Below are 12,812 nucleotides of genomic sequence, written 5' to 3'. Positions count from 1 at the left end.
AGAGCTGGATGAACACTGCAGGCCAAGCAGCATCATAGGAGCCGGAAAGCTGATGTTTCGGGTCTAGATCCTTCAGAAAAAAATCGTATTTCTTTTTCTGAAGGGTCTAGGCCCGAAACGTCAGCTTTCCGGCTCCTATGATGTTGCTTGGCCTGCAGTGTTCATCCAACTCTACACCTTGTCCCTTTCATAACTGTTGCATTACAGTGACAGTGACTTGGGGCAACTAAGTATGAAATATGAAGAATAAACATAGTTAAACTATTTCGTGCATTTTACATAGCGCCTTTTGGTAGTAAAATGTCACCAATCGCAAAACCTGTGGAGATACTGGGACGTTAAACGATTCCGCCTTTTTCTCTTGGGTGGAGGTGCACACGGCTACACTCTAGCCCCTGTCCAATACATCTGTGGAAAATGTGCAGGTTTAGTATTCAATGGTAGCTACCCCGGTATATTGGCTTGCAGTTTTCAGCCTAGTATTTGAATTGCTAATAACTGAATCCTAAATCTTTTTAGTTTCTGGAGCAGAAATATGGATACTTCCACTGTAAAGAGTGCAACGCTCGCTGGGAGAGTGCATACGTCTGGTGTGTACAAGGTACTAACAAGGTAAGAGGTTTTTAGCTAATACATTACTATATGTAGTCTCTCCGGCTTTTTTCTCTAAATCGTGAATCTCCTGGACCGTCAGGTCTACTTTAAGCAATTTTGCAGAACCTGCGAGAAGGCCTACAACCCGTACCGTGTCGAGGACATCACCTGCCAAGTAAGTAACACAGGAAGAGCACAGCCTGTGTAGACGCTTTAATGAAAAGTGTCCCAGACTTGTTTTTTCCTGCCCATCAGACCTGCAAACAGACAAGATGCACATGTCCTGTCAAAATGCGCCATGTTGACCCGAAGAGGCCTCACCGCCAGGATCTGTGTGGGAGGTGCAAAGGCAAGCGGCTCTCCTGTGACAGCACTTTCAGCTTCAAATACATCATTTGATTTGGATGGTAGCGTTAACTCCTGCGAGGACTCAAGTTAATGGAATGCAAAAAACTTTGTTTTTGTCCTTTTTGGTTTATTGAAACGATCGAACAGCGCTTAAGAAAATAAAGTGTATAAAAAGCATATTCGTTTCCCTTGCCTTCACTCCAAATCGAATATTTACTTGTGGTTGAAATATTTGAAGATTAAAAATCTCTCTACCCTCTTTCCCTTTCCTCCCCTCAACCCTTACTGCGACCCTGTATTAAATACTACACAAACATTGTGGTTTGTGACTGAAGTTTGATTTCTGGAAACATTCATTTAGAATTTAGACCAGTAGTAAATGAACCCCATAGGCTCCCATTCCCATAGCAGTCAAGAACGTCGTTTTTGACCTCGCAGTTTTTTAAAAAAGGAAGCAGAAACTGGTGTTGTCCGTTTCTCTAAGGACCAGCTGTTGGGGTGAGTCAAGTTCTTAACTGCAAAGGTGTAAAAGATCACCTGTTTACATTAAATTTAGATGCAATAAAATCTGGAGTTAGTGCACTGAAATGTTAATGCAGTCTTTTTAGTCAAAAAAACTTCCATAGTTAGAACACCAGCTAAAGTTCTGTAGCTATTTGCTACAAATTGAACTTCCCACTCTGTCCATAAAAAGCTACTGTACTGTCATGCAATACAAGTGATCCAAGCTAGTTGCTTTTTTTGATTTCAAACTAAATCATTAGCTTATTCTAGTACTTGACAACTTGTCATAGCACAGTTAGGGCTTCCCCCTATATGGCCCGAGTAGATTTATTGCATCTCACAGAAGTGCTTGAATATGACCATGAATCAATCAAGTTTCTTTGCAAACTTTTTCTTAATATGGTAAACCTGTCAGCTTTAGCAGGGAATAGTGGTGATGTTTAGAATTGATTCCTTTTAAAAAATACAGACCAATGGGTTGAGTTGCCCTAATTATTTTAAGTGATGTCAATTTGTGGTGCAGAAGCACTTGATCAAAATATCTGTAGCTAGAGATAGCAAAGACCTTAGTACTTTTCTAGATGAGGAGCATATGCTATATATCACATTCTTTACCATAGCTAATATTAATTCTTTTTATGCACATGCACTTTTGGCAAGGTGGATTTTTAATCCTTTTGTACAACAGAAGACTGACAACATGTGTGCTACAGTTGACTAGTCAACTTTAGTGCAGGAATGGGGCAAGGTTCCCAGGAGTTATGTGGATACCTCACTTCTCTGACAGCTTATGAAGCACAAAATACAATTGTTTCAGGATTACATGTAGGGTGAATTTAAATGTAGACACAAAAACAAAACAATTTAAAATCCATGCAAGGAAGGAAATACATTACAGAAAGGACAAAAATAACTTCATTAGAATAATGGGAAGCATGATTAGGAATGGAAAAAGAGGTGTCATGTATACTGTAGTCAACAAAATGGAGGTAACTGTAACAGCTGTTGAACTAGCTGTTCCTGTTTGGATGATGAGTAATTATCTCCAAGAGGAGATCACAGTAAAAGGGGAACTGTAGTACAGTTGCTCACTGCTTTAGCTAAAGATTGGCAAATGTCCCTTTGATTTATAAACAACATACTTGGATAAACCTGTTAAGAAAATGTTACCATTTTTCACCAGTATGTCCACTAAATATTTAAACAGCCAAAATACCAAACTGCCAACAAAATAATTTATCATTGAAGAATGATTACAGTGATTTGTTAATTTGCTATGACTGGTTACAGAGCCTTAAATTATTGTTAACTACTGTTTGCAGTCTGATAGCATGCACAGTGCCTTAAACTCATACAATTCATCATAATTATTCCTGGTCTATAATGCACTTTTTCTCAAAAGGCAGATGCTATTAATTAAATAGTACATTCTACACTCCATGGTATAGAGCCCAATAAAAATCACAGTGGATAGGACAGATGCATATTATAAGCAGGGTCATTCCCAGCAAACAGATTTTTACATTCAATTTCTTTCCCCACAGAAAGCCACTGCTGCAAACAGAATCACAATTATGAAAGTTGGAGATTTTCAGTATTTCAGTCTTTTTGAGTATGTTGAAGGTTGCAGACTCATCCTTGACTTTCTTTCCCAATAACGAAGGAAAAATGGTCCCGAAGTTCGAATGAGTAGACAGAACAGTATCTGCTTTTCAGAATTATCTGTAAATTCACAGACTAGAGAGACAGCAGATAAAGACTCATTACCAGTACTTAGTTTTGTTTTCTTTTGCATTAGTTTTATACACCTATTCTCACAACAGTGCAATGCACAAATGTACAAGAAATACAATACTGATTTTACACTATACAGGTCTAAAATATTTACAGAGTAAAATAAGTTAGGTGAGTTCTCCTAAAATTGCTAGGATGAAGCACTTTTTATTTCTGCTGCCGTTCAGTTTTGAGTACCTACAGGCATATTTTTGGTTAGATACCACTGGTATTTATAACGATCACTGATCAGAGAGTATCTAACGTACACTGAACAGTAGGCAAAAATAACAGATGTAGAATTAGTTTACATTACTGAGTAAAACTCAGTTAAATTTACCTGTCAAGTATCCTAACTTTTATATAAGATTCTCTACAGCATACTATGGATCATATTAATTCTAATACAAAATAAATTTCCTTAAATGTTTTTTTCAGGCATGCTTTGAGACCTTATGAACTATTAACATTTTTATACTCTAAAGCCTGCAGTCAGTTTGTTCTAAATCAAGTCTTACAAATAATATTATTACCACATGGAAAGTGGCATTAAATAGTTTATGTAAGAGTTTGTCCATAGACACTATGAAAACAAAGCTGAAATATTCTTGTTGCCTTGAAGCCTTGCAGGTTATTCAGCCTAAAGCCATTTCCCAGATGAGTTTAGCATCATTCCACCTGCTACAGAGAGCCTCAGTGTCACTACTATACATTATTACAATGGAACTGGGTTGTCCTCAGAAAATGAAGAATAACACTTTTCTTCATTCCATGCCCTTTACCAGAAAATTGTTACACAGTCAATCCTATACACTTTGTGCACATGGAGTGATTTGCTGTTTAGTTCCATACAGCTATTACCCAGTCAATTGGTTTTTAACTGTCTACCATCTGGTTGCTTCATGTGCGTGACTATATTTTTATAAATAAAGACAACCTACAGCGTGTTCAAAAAAATTGAAGCCAATGTGAGGGATGTGATTAATATACATGATGCACCTTCTTATCAACACTGAAAGGGATGAAATTTGAGCCACTGCTGTTTCTTAAAATCCAGGTCTTTGAATATCTGAAGCTGATGTCTTTGCCAGAAGCTGGTATGACTGCACTGTTCGGAGAGACTCACGAATCTGCAGATTCAGTTCCATCAGTTTAGAGCAGACTTTGGATAAGTCCTGGTTAGACCCCACCACCGCAAAACTGCCAGTTTGACCCAGTGTTTGATGGCGGAAATAAATATGCAGGAGGGTTTGTACTGGATCATCGTCACAGTTTCCAAAAATATCATTGGGCCATCTAGATCTGTGGAGAGAGGAGAGATAAAAGGAAAATAATGCATAGGTATTGGTTTGCCAAGTTGAAGGCTATGCAATCAAATATAACCTATATCAAATCTATACAATGCATTAAATTAATTCTAGTTTTATTTTTTAAACATTTATAATATTATTCTTTCCTTACTAATTTGTCTAGCCTACAACAGACTGCCATTAACTAAAAGGCCTGCAAATTCTTGAAGCCCTACAAATTAAAGGAATTCCAAACTGGACACTTTGAACAAAAATTTTTCTATGTGCCATATTGTGATTATGATGATGATAATAAAACTGACTTGAACATTTTAAATTTGTATGTCTTTTTAAAATAGCAAAATGTTCAAAGGCACCTGACAACAGCATTATCAAACATGTGTTCACAGCCACATTAGATGATATAGAGAAGATAACTAAATGCTTTGTCAAAGAAATAGGTTTTAAGGAGTGTCCTAAAAGAGGCTGACACGGGAGGAAATGCACTGGCTGCTGAAAGCTTAGGGACTCCATGGTAGAGCAATGTTCAGGAAAGTTGGAGAATAGGCATCCTTGAAGATTTTAAGGGTGAAAGAGATTACAGAAATTGGAAAGGTCAAGACAACAGGGCTGTTAAAACAAGATGAAATAATTTTAAATTGAGGCATTACTTAAAAGGGAGCTAATATAGTGAGTGCACAGGGTGATGGGTGTGAATGGGAGTTGATGTGGATAAGGGTTGTAGCTTTGGATAGCCTCAAGCGTATGGAGAATCCACTAGGAATGCATTGGAATAGTTGTTTCTATATATATCAAAGGCATAGGTAACAGTTTCAGAAGCAGTTGAGATGAGGTGAGGTGGAAATCGGCGATCTTAATGAAGGTGTGAATATCTAGTTAGAAGCTTATCTCAGAGTCAAATATAACACCAAAGTTACTACAGTCTGGTTCAGCCTTAGCTTCTTGCTCAGGAAAGGGATGAAGACTGTAGTAAATAATACAATTTGTATTTGAAACAGAGGAAGATGACTTTAGTCTTCCGACTATTTAGTTGGCAGATTCATTTGCTCATTCGGGACTGGATGCCTCTCTGATTGTTGATCTACATTAGCTTCTAGTTAAACAATGCCTCAATTTTATATTCTTAACCTGATTTACAAAACCTTTCATAACCTTTTCTGTTCCAGTTTAGCAGCAAAACATGCACCATAAATACTGCAACAGCTGGTTGGAACAAAACAGTACAAACTCGATATCAAATATATTTTAGAAGTTCTTTTTTAAAAAAAATTAAAATAATAGGCTTTAGTATAAATTATGCTATGTGGTTCAAAGTACCAGTAAAAATGATCTTGTTGCACCAGAAATTTTTGGAAACAATCCAAACTGCTTAATGTGGTCTGTTCTTGCTGATGTTATTGTTTCATTAAATGACTATTGAATAGCTACATGAATTACCTGAATACTTTGACCTGAGAAAGTGCAGATGGAAATTCCTTGTTTCTTAAAGTTTCAATGAGCGAGTGAATAGCAATCTCTGTGCATGTCTGCAGGGCTTCAGAAACTTCAACTTCATTACTGAAATCTTCTGCCTCTTTCAGGCTGGCTTCCAACCGAGCCAGTTCCTCTGACATATTTATAACCTGAAAATGAATAAAAATGAGAATTTATGATTTCAGTTTTATTCCTGAGACAGTTTTTAAATTATTACTACCAACCTCCCATATATTACAGATTATTCTGTAAACAACTGAAGAACAATAGTAATTTAGTCTTCAAAACATGATGTTTCTCATTTCTATCAGGTGACAACTGAATGATGGACAGAATCTCCATACATAATTTGTAAAATGGAAATGAAATATATATATTGCACTATTATAATAATTCAGTGAACATTTGCTGTTGGACCCATTGTTAATCCATTCTTTGTCACCTGCGCTGTTGACTGCCAGATCAGGAGCATAACCAGCAACTGATACGTACTATTGATGTCAGCAGGCAAAAATTAGCCTCTTTCTGACTGATCAGGAAATAGCTACTCTTTTATACAAAAACTATTAGTGCTATCAGCTGCAAGGAGAAAATGGGGATAATAAATACATGTTTGTGTTCTGTAAAAATACCAGGCATCTGTGTTCCCAGGTGTCTTTTGACAACCGTTGCACCACAGGGATTGTAGATATCACAAAAGGGCAGTATCTTACGGTAATGGGGTAAAGTAGCCAAGTGATTATGGTTACTGGGCTAGTAAGCCAGAAACCCTGAGTTTAAATCCCATTTGAACCAACTGATTTTGTGTCCTGCACTATGAAAGCTGCTGAACTGTCGTAAAAACATAAGTGAGTTATTGTGCCTTTCAGGGAATGTTGTTTGACATCCCTGTAGGACTGGCTTACATATAGATCCAGTACCATACACCATCCTTCACTCAGAATGTCCTTTGAATTCATTAAGCAAGCATCACTTGTAAATATTAGCTCTGCAAGTTCAACAATACACAAATAAGGTGATAACTCTGTCATTATATCAGGGTAAGTTTAAGATGAGCTCAACTCAGTCAACTTCACAAAGTCTTTCTCACTAATGTGTGATGATTGGTGCCCATGTCAGAATAGCCTGACAAAGACATACTGACAGAATCTTATGAATCACCACGGTTCCTCATCACATTTCCCAAATATGTCCCATCGTACTTGCAGGCAGATGGGCCAGACGTTGGAGTCCAGTGACAGTCAATATTACCTCAGGAACATCATCAAGGTCAATAAAACCTCCAGCTAAATAGAATCTCACGTGTAATCCCACCAATCTGTTAGATTGTTATTCTATGTTAATTATCACTTCAAAACTTGCAAGATACAGAATGCATGATGATGTGTCATTCAAAAACCATCAAAGTGCTGAAATAGTCCTTATTACTTACAAACATTGGCTGAAGATCACAAATGTCATACTGGGATTGGACCATGTAAAATCAACAGGAGGAAACTTATTTGAATTTATTGTCACTAATCTACCTGCCACAGACATATCTATTCATCATAGCATTGGTAGAGGGACTGAACAGTTCTTGTCAAGTCAAAAACACAACTCCACGAGGATATCCTTCATTGTTCAATGTGTCACCACAACAATGCTCAGTGATATGGAACAAGAACAGATCTAGGAACCCAAAACTGATTCTCTAAAAAGGCACTGGATATATTAACAACGTAATATTGTATACTTAGCATCTGCACCCCTACTGCCTGGCACATGTTATACTCCTTGTTCGAAACAGGGAATAAATTGTGCCTCACTTCACATGTAGAATGTTGTACCAGAAGTCGTAAGAGGCTACCTAATAGGAAACATCATAGGCCTAAATGCATGTCAAACACTAAACAATGATCAAAGATAGAGTTAAATAGTTCACTCTACCAATGTATCAGTAAAAATGTTTGGCGTGATACTGCATTCAGTCAAGAACGTTGATTGTCATTCAGACAACTGACGGGAGAAGCTGGCCCTACGAGCGACCAACTGTATCCTTAACTGTAGTGGAGGTCAGGATTGTTGCAAAGACAAGGTTGAAGCGTTTGCAAGAAGCCGGAGTCAAAAAAATTGAATAAATGTCATACTCTGCCTCTTCTCAAGGATGCCACCATCATAGACAGGTCCTGTTAATTTAGTTAATCAATGTAAGAAGCAAATAAATGAATTGGAAGCATCAAATGTTATGGAGCTTGATAACATTCCAAGTGTTGTATTGAAGACCTGCCTTACTGACTGCTCGCTACAGCCTTGCTAGGGTCAGCGATATTTATTTTAGTTTCAACTCTGTCCAGACTCTTCACAGTACAGGTCAACAAGATTATCTTTCATTCCTTGAAACTCCAAACAGTGTAGGCCCAATTTAATCAACTTCTTCTCAAAATACAATTCCTCCTAGAAATCAATTTATTGATTCTTCTCTGAATTATGAAACTAAATGCAGTGGATGTCCAAAGAAACTTGGGGGTTCTGGTGCATAGAAAAGAATCCAGAAAACTAATGAAACACTGGCCTTTATATCTGGAGGACTGGAGTATAAGAATGCAGAGTATACAAAACCCTGGTTGGACCCTACTTAGAGTACTGTGAGCAGATCCGGGCATCACATCTTAGGAAGGATATATTGGCCTTGGAGGGAGTACAATGCATTTTTATAACAATGATGGTGGGATTTCACGGATTAAATTTGAGAGATTATACAAATTAGGCATTTTTTAATCTAGAATTTAGAAGGGGTGATCCGATTGAAATCTTCTAGATATTATCAGGAAAAGACAGTGTAAATAAACTATTTCCAATGGTTAGGGATTCTAGAACCAGAATGAGAATTAGAACCAGACCGAGCAACTCTGAGGAACCAAACAATTTGCACTTATATGGAGTCCTGTCATGCCCCAAGCTTCCCAAATGTCTTTAATCAGAGGATGTTCTGGAACTTATTACCATATCAAGTGGTAGCAGTGATAGCAAATGCATTGATAATTAGAAGTTGCTGGAAAAGCTCAGCAGGTCTGGCAGCATCTGTGAAGAAAAAAAATCAGATTTAATGTTTCAGATCCAGTGATGCTTCTTCAGAACTGACGCCATGTCCGCCACCTCCAGCAAGATGCCACCACCAGACACATATTCCTCTCCCCTCCCTTATCCGCCTTCCGCAGGGACTGTTCCCTCCGGGACACCCTGGTCCACACTTCCTTAACCTCCAACACCTCCCCACAGCACTACGGCACCTTCCCCTGTAACCGGCGAAGGTGCAACACCTGCCCATTTAGCTCCTCCCTCCCCACTATCCAAGGGCCCAAACATACCTTCCAGGTGAAGCAACACTTCACCTGCACTTCCAAGAATCTAGTCTACTGCATTTGCTGCTCACAATGTGGTCTCCTCTACATTGGGGAAACGAAGCGTAGACTTGGCGACAGCTTCGCAGAACATCTACGTTCTGCTCGCAAGAAAGACCCTGAACTACTTGTTGCCTGCCACTTCAATGCACCACGCTGCTCTCTGGCCAACATCTCTGTCTCTGGCTTGCTACAGTGTTCCAGTGAAGCCCAACGCAAGCTGGAGGAACAACACCTCATTTTCCGCTTGGGGACCCTACAGCCCTCTGGACACAACATTGAGTTCAATAACTTTAAAGCCTAAACTCTCCCATGTCCCAGTCCCCCACCCCACACACCAGGCCTTGTTACCACATAGCTTGCCGCTACACACTCCCTGTTGTTAGTCACTAACAGTCCCTATTAACAACTATTCACCCTCCCAGCCTGATTGTTAGCAACTCCTTTGTCTGTCCAACTGTCTTTCTCTCTCTTTGGGCTTTATCTCATCGTTTACTCCCTATCCCACCCACCTCCCTATTTTCTGCATATAAACTGACGTTTTCCCAGCCACCATCAGTTCTGAGGAAGGGTCACTGGACCCGAAACGTTAGCTCTGTTTTCTCCTCCACAGATGCTGCCAGACCTGCTGAGCTTTTCCAGCAACTGTGTTTTTGTCAGAAACACGTCATGCCTAACAAATTTGTTGGAATTTTTTGAAAATGTGGTCAAGTCTGTGGATGAGGGAAGTTCAGCTGATGTAGTTTATATTAAGGTTCCACATAGGAGACTTATTAAGAAGGTTAAAGCACATGGAATTGAGGGAAACTTGGCAAGAGGGATCAGAAACTGGCTTAGTAATTGGACACGAAGGGTAGTGGTAGAAGGCTGTTTGAACGACTAGAGGTTGGTGTCCAGTGGTGTACCACAAAGATCAGTACTGGTGCCCTTATTATCTGTTATATACAGAAATCATATAGATTAAAATGTGGGTTAGATGTTAGGAAATTTACAGACGACACCAAGACTGATAGAAGTTAATAGCGAAGAATATGGTTATAGGTTACAGGAAGATGTAGCTAGGTTGATCAGATGGGCAGACCGGTGGCAGATGGTATTTAACCTTGAGTATGTGGTGGGGGACATGACTGAGATGTATCAGATTATGAAGGGTATGGACAAGGTGAATAGAGAGCAGCTGTTCCTCTCAGTTGAAGAGTCAATCACAAGAAGGCATAGTTCTAGGATAAGGGGCAGGAGATTTGGGGAAAAACGTTTTTACTCAGCAGCTGGTGGGATTCTGGAATGCACTGCCTGGGAAGGTAGTGGAGGCCGCAAACCTTACAACCTTTAAAAAATATTTGGATGAGCACTTCAAATATCATAACATTCAAGGATATGAGACAAGTACAGGAAATTGTGATTAATGCACTTTTAGTGGTAGTTATGTGGGTACAGACTTGATGGGCCAAAAGGCCTTTTCTGCAGTGTATGAATCCATGTATCTATTAATCTTCATTCATTTTTGCTAGGTCAATATCTTGGAATTTCCAACTTTACAACTTTGTGTGTGCGTGTCTTCACCTCAAGTATTGTAGCAGATCTGAAGACTCACTGCACCTTCTTAGGGCAACAGTGTATGAGCCTTCCAAGATAGTGAGAATCCAAGAACAAGTATTAAAATAACAGTGGAGGTGTAATGACGGATGACATTTTTTGGAGCTCTGTGTGATCACTTTTAGGGATCAATGAATCACTATGCAGAAAATGGAAGGAAAGTGATACCATTCTACCCCTTAATAGAAAGGTCTGTAAACAATGTAAATCTGCTTAGATTTCAGACTGATATACAAGATAGCGATGATATTGGGTGAATAGACAGGGACAAAGGAAATGTATGCATTCACAACAGTCTTCTAGGTCACTTTGGATTGAATTTTAAATTCACTTAGTGGTGTCCAGCAGTGCACAGGAAACCTTGAGTTAACTGCAACACATCTTTCGGTGTCTCTCAACTTGATCACTACATTGCCATATTATTTGGGTTTCCCAACCAATCAGATTGAGAAAATATGATGATGACTAGTTAATTTCAACTACAGTTTTTCAACGGAAATTGCAAATATGAAATCCAAAAGATCTGTTGGAGAAAAACACAATGAATTGATAGAATGGAGTGCACGAGTTCAAAGACCACGGATTTGGTGATGCTGGGGATTTAAGGACTCACAGGAAAATGTTGTTCCCTACTAATGGGAAGAAGACCTAATCGTGAAATTTAGACAATGTGCCTGGTGTTAGTGGAGGTTAGCAGTAGGAGTGAGCTATCATGTTCCTGAATTTCAAAACTGGAAGCTGTTCAATGACTTAGGTAGGACAGGAAAGCAGAATGGAGACACACATTCATGTACATCCTGGCATATTGTCACACACAACTCCACTTTTTCCAAGTCTACTATACCATGCCATTCTTCCATCCAAAATAGTTTGCAGGCGCATCCATCCTTCTCTGTCCATATACATGATCACAGTCCCATCTGATCATCCACTATAGATACTCATTCTAAGTTTATCCATTGCCATACCTTTTCTTGCAACACCTGTAACAAACTGTTCAGTCCAACTTTTGCTATATGCTGTTCTTCTCATTCAGAGCTCCTGTTTCCGTCCTTGCAGGTAGAGCACAGGACATAAGACAGAAAACTTGAAGTGGCTCTCCCACCATCTCATTACTTACTGGCAATGCTAGAGGAGGTAGCATTGGATTTACAGAGACTCAGTGTATTGGCCTTCTGAGTTGGAGGCTACCTGGCTAACTTCTGACAGAACTAAATAGCACATAGACAAATAGTATGCAGCATTTACCCTTGATGTTAACCTGTGAATGAAATATGATCATGTGCATAATGATCAACTTCACAACGGTAGAAAGCAGTTATTCTCAGATTCAAACAGACTATGCACCAGCTCAGATACATGTCTCACTGAATTAAGGAAGATAGTTGGGCTTTCAACTGGTGCTTTGTGCATCACAAGTAAACAAGGGCAGATGATGGAGGTAGGAACAGCACAGTGAAGGAGTCAAGATACCATAACTTCTGCTCATCCGGCTTCAGATGTTGAACATTGTGACTGTTGAAGAAGAGGATAGAGCAGCAACAAAGAATGTACAGTAAACTGGCAAGCCTTCCAGTAGATCAATGTACAAAGATTGGATGAGTGCATCCCAAGTATGAGTGTCATGATGTTGACACCCTTGCAACCTTCAGGCTACGGACACTGGTGTCCCAACATTTTTTATTATTTCATTCACGAGTCCAAGCACTGCTATCTAGGCCAGATTGCTTAATTGCCTTAATTCTTTATTCCCTAATTGGCCAGAGGGTAGTGAAGCCAAGGAAGGACAACAGATTTCATTCCCTAAGTGACATTGTAAACAGGATGGGTT

General features: G+C 39.1%; 2 protein-coding genes across 3 annotated transcripts in view; one reads left to right on the top strand and one right to left on the bottom strand.

The window, feature by feature from the left end:
* zar1 (zygote arrest 1) overlaps positions 1 to 1,119 on the top strand; it is a 2,577-nt gene extending 1,458 nt beyond the window's left edge. The window contains exons 2-4 of one of the 2 annotated variants that reach the window (XM_048598680.1): positions 520 to 612; positions 695 to 769; positions 850 to 1,119. In XM_048598680.1, the coding sequence (XP_048454637.1) occupies positions 520 to 612; positions 695 to 769; positions 850 to 993 (312 nt within the window). In that variant the 3' untranslated portion in view covers positions 994 to 1,119. The remainder of the gene's footprint in view (positions 1 to 519; positions 613 to 694; positions 770 to 849) is intronic. The other variant, XM_048598687.1, reaches the window with a different exon arrangement.
* Positions 1,120 to 2,667: 1,548 nt separating this feature from the next.
* Positions 2,668 to 12,812, bottom strand: part of LOC109927845 (protein furry homolog-like) — a 291,518-nt gene continuing 281,373 nt past the window's right edge. Inside the window, exons 25-26 of the mRNA XM_048599687.1 lie at positions 5,967 to 6,151; positions 2,668 to 4,521 (exon numbers count right to left, since the gene is read on the bottom strand). Coding sequence (XP_048455644.1) covers positions 4,266 to 4,521; positions 5,967 to 6,151 — 441 coding nt within the window. The 3' untranslated portion in view covers positions 2,668 to 4,265. The remainder of the gene's footprint in view (positions 4,522 to 5,966; positions 6,152 to 12,812) is intronic.

The sequence above is a fragment of the Rhincodon typus genome, chromosome 1, assembly GCF_021869965.1.
Source record: "Rhincodon typus isolate 14 chromosome 1, sRhiTyp1.1, whole genome shotgun sequence".
Taxonomy (NCBI): domain Eukaryota; kingdom Metazoa; phylum Chordata; class Chondrichthyes; order Orectolobiformes; family Rhincodontidae; genus Rhincodon; species Rhincodon typus.
This window is presented reverse-complemented; position numbering and strand designations above follow the sequence as displayed.